At 41.4% G+C, this 3,330-nt stretch overlaps 1 protein-coding gene across 1 annotated transcript in view; it reads right to left on the bottom strand.

Moving 5' to 3' along the window:
- Positions 1–3,330, bottom strand: part of LOC102771002 (bromodomain-containing protein 8-like) — a 5,328-nt gene that overhangs the window by 1,841 nt on the left and 157 nt on the right. Inside the window, exon 2 of the mRNA XM_015569590.1 lies at positions 3,284–3,328. Within this exon, the coding sequence (XP_015425076.1) occupies positions 3,284–3,328 (45 nt within the window). The remainder of the gene's footprint in view (positions 1–3,283; positions 3,329–3,330) is intronic.

The raw sequence follows: 3,330 nt of genomic DNA, 5'->3' as shown, positions 1-3,330 counted from the left end.
TTAAAAAATACATATTTTTTTATTGATTTCAGGGAGGAAGGGAGAAGGAGACAGAAACAAAAGCATCAATGATGAAAGAGACACATTGATTGGTTGCCTCCCACATGTTCCTGGGAATCAAGCCTTCAACTAAGGTACGTGCTCTTGACTGGAATCAAACCTGGGACTTTTCAGTCCTCGGCCGATGCTCTATCTATTGAGCCAAACCAGCTAGGGCAGTAACTAGCTCTTAATGAAAATGGTAGTAAAGATAACAATCCTCATCATATAATAAAATAGCAACAGCAGTTAACATCTGACTGCTACTACCTAAAATAGGCCAAGTACGAAGTTAGGTACTTTCCATATTAACTCAGTTAAACTCCCAATAAACCTATAAGGTAGGTACCATTATTACAACCAACTGGCAATGAGCAAACTGAGATCTGAAGAGGTTAAGTATGAGCTCCAAGTCACACAACCTGGAATCTAATTGGGAGGCAGTCTGACTTCAGAACCTATAGGCCCAACCACTATGGTTTACTATTGTAGGAGGCGGGTTGGCCCCAGGTACCAAAGCTGTAAGTAACTCCAATGATCAGTTTGTCATATGGTAGTTATTGACTGATTATTTGCAATGTGGAGACATATATTAGATATTCAATCTACTTTTATTATTGTATAATCAAAAGCTGAAAATGTTTTTCTCCTTTTTTAAAAAAATATGTTTTATTGACTTTTTACAGAGAGAAAGGGAGAGGGATAGAGAGTTAGAAACATCGATACAGAGAAACATCGATCAGCCGCCTCCTGCACACCTCCCACTGGGGATGTGTCCGCAACCAAGGTACGTGCCCCTGACTGGAATCGAACCTGGGCCCCTTCAGTCCGCAGGCCAACGCTCTAGCCACTGAGCCAAATGGGTCAGGGCGGTTTTTCTCCTTTCATGGAGAAGAAAAGAGTAAGAAGTGAATATTAAGACAAATTATTATTTTTTAATATATATATATATATTTTTATTGATTTTGGAGAGGAAGGGAGAGGGGAATAGAGATAGAAACATCAATGATGAGAGGGAATCATTAATCGGCTGCCTCCTGCATGCCCTCTATTGGGAATCGAGCCCACAATCCTTGTGCCCTTGACTGGAATCGACCCCGGGACCCTTCAGTCCATGGGTCAACACTCTATCCACTGAGCCAAACCAGCTAGGGCTTAAGACAAATTATTAATGAAACACAGAGAGTGGGTATATAAGAAAAGGAACAGCAGTGTAGAAAGAGGACTGAAGTGAGAGGTAAGAATCTGGGATTTAGCCCGACCAGCATCCACCTATGAACCAGGAGGTCATGGTTCAATTCCCCGTCAGGGCACATACCTGGGTATGGGCTTGATCCCCAGTGGGGGGCATGCAGGAAGCAGCCAATTAATGATTCTCTCTCATCACTGATGTTTCTATCTCTCTCTCCCTCTTCCTTCCTCTTTGAAATAAAATAATATATTTAAAAAAAAAGAATCTGGATTTAGTTCCAGCTCTGCTATTCACTGTTGATCACAGGCAAGTGAAGACCACCTCTGAGACTTAGTTTCCTTATCTATAGAATGAAGGAATCTGTCTCCAATGGTCCTTTCCTGATCTTTTATACTCTACTAGAGGCCTGTTGCACGAAAAGGTTCGTGCAATAGGCCTTCTCTTCCCCTGGCTGCCGGCACCGGTTTTCCTCCGGCACCCGGGACCCAGGCCTTCGCTCCAGCCAGAGCTGCCTTCAGTCTTCGCTCCGCCACTTCGTACCTATGTATGCAAATTAACCGCCATCTTTGTTGGCGGCTAATTTGCATATATAGCTGATTAGCCTACGGGAGGCGTAGCAACGGTACAGTCAATTGCCATGTTTGTCTATTATTAGATAGGATTAACATTCTGGTTTTTTGTTTTTGTTTTTAAATATATTTTATTGATTTTTTACAGAGAGGAAGGGAGAGGAATAGAGAGTTAGAAACATCGATGATAGAGATCAATTAGCTGCCTCCTGCACGCCCCCCACTGGGGATGTGCCCGCAACCAAGATACATGCCCTTGACCGGATCTATCCACTGAGCCAAACCGGTTCGGCAACATTCTGGTTTATGACAGCATTTTTTATTTACTTATTTCTATTTTTAAAATCTTTATTGTTGAAAGTATAACATATGCCCCTCTTTTCCCCTCATTGATCCCTTCTAGCCCACCCCAGGTGCCCAAGACCTTTACCACCCTACTGTCTGATTCCATGGGTTATGCATATATCTATATAAGTTCTTTGATCTCTCCCCCACCCACACCCCCACCTTCCCTCTGATATTTGACAGTCTGTTCCATATTTCTATGTCTCTGGATCTATTTTGTTCATCACTTTATTTATGACAGCAGTTTAAATGAAACATGCTATAAAAATCCAAAATACTGCAACCAGCCAATTGTTTGTAACATTATTTAGATTATCACCTTTGCCTTAGCCATACCTATAATTGTCAGAATGAATACAGTGCTCCTTTTAAAATTTTGCTCCAAAAGAACAATGTCAAAAACTACTGAAGGTGCCCTAGCTGGTCTTGCTCAAGGATAGGGCATCAGACTTTGGACTGAAGGGTCCTGGGTTCCATTTTGGTCAAGGGCACATGCTCAGGTTGCAGGCTCGATCCCAAGTAAGGAGCACGCAAGAGGCAGCCAATCAATGATTCTCTGTCATCATTGATGTTTCTATATCTTTCCCTCTCCTTCCCTCTCTGAAATCAATAAAAAAAATATTTAAAACAACAAACAAAACTACTGAAGGCAAATGTAAGATCATGATAAATGAATCATATTACCTAAAATTTAACAATTAAAATAAGCCTATTTTATCTTTTTGTTCCCCTTCATTCCTTCTCAAATAAAGACTGAGCTCACTGCCAAACCAGTTTGGCTCAATGGATAGAGCGTCGGCCTGCGGCTGAAGGGTCCAGGTTCGATTCCGGTCAAGGGCATGTACCTTGGTTGCGGGCACATCCCCAGTGGGGGGCGTGCAGGAGGCAGATAAATGATCTCTCTCATCGATGTTTCTAACTCTCTATTCCTCTCCCTTCTTCTCTGTAAAAACTCAATAAAATATATTTTAAAAAAAAAGACTGAGCTCGCCATAACTTTACAAACTTGTTCAGTTATAAAGTTTATCTTAAGTTTGTAAGTAATATAAATGAAATAAATAATCTAATGGATGGAAAATAATGTAAGAAAAGACAGACATAAAAGCAACCAACCTTTCTTGCCCCCTTTTCCACTGACCTTTTCACCACATCCTTGTATCCTGGGGCCTGCCTTTGACACTCTCT

This window comes from Myotis davidii, unplaced genomic scaffold (genome assembly GCF_000327345.1).
Source record: "Myotis davidii unplaced genomic scaffold, ASM32734v1 scaffold545, whole genome shotgun sequence".
Lineage (NCBI taxonomy): Eukaryota > Metazoa > Chordata > Mammalia > Chiroptera > Vespertilionidae > Myotis > Myotis davidii.
The sequence above is the reverse complement of the archived record's forward strand: the minus strand, read 5'-3'. Positions and strand labels throughout refer to the sequence as shown.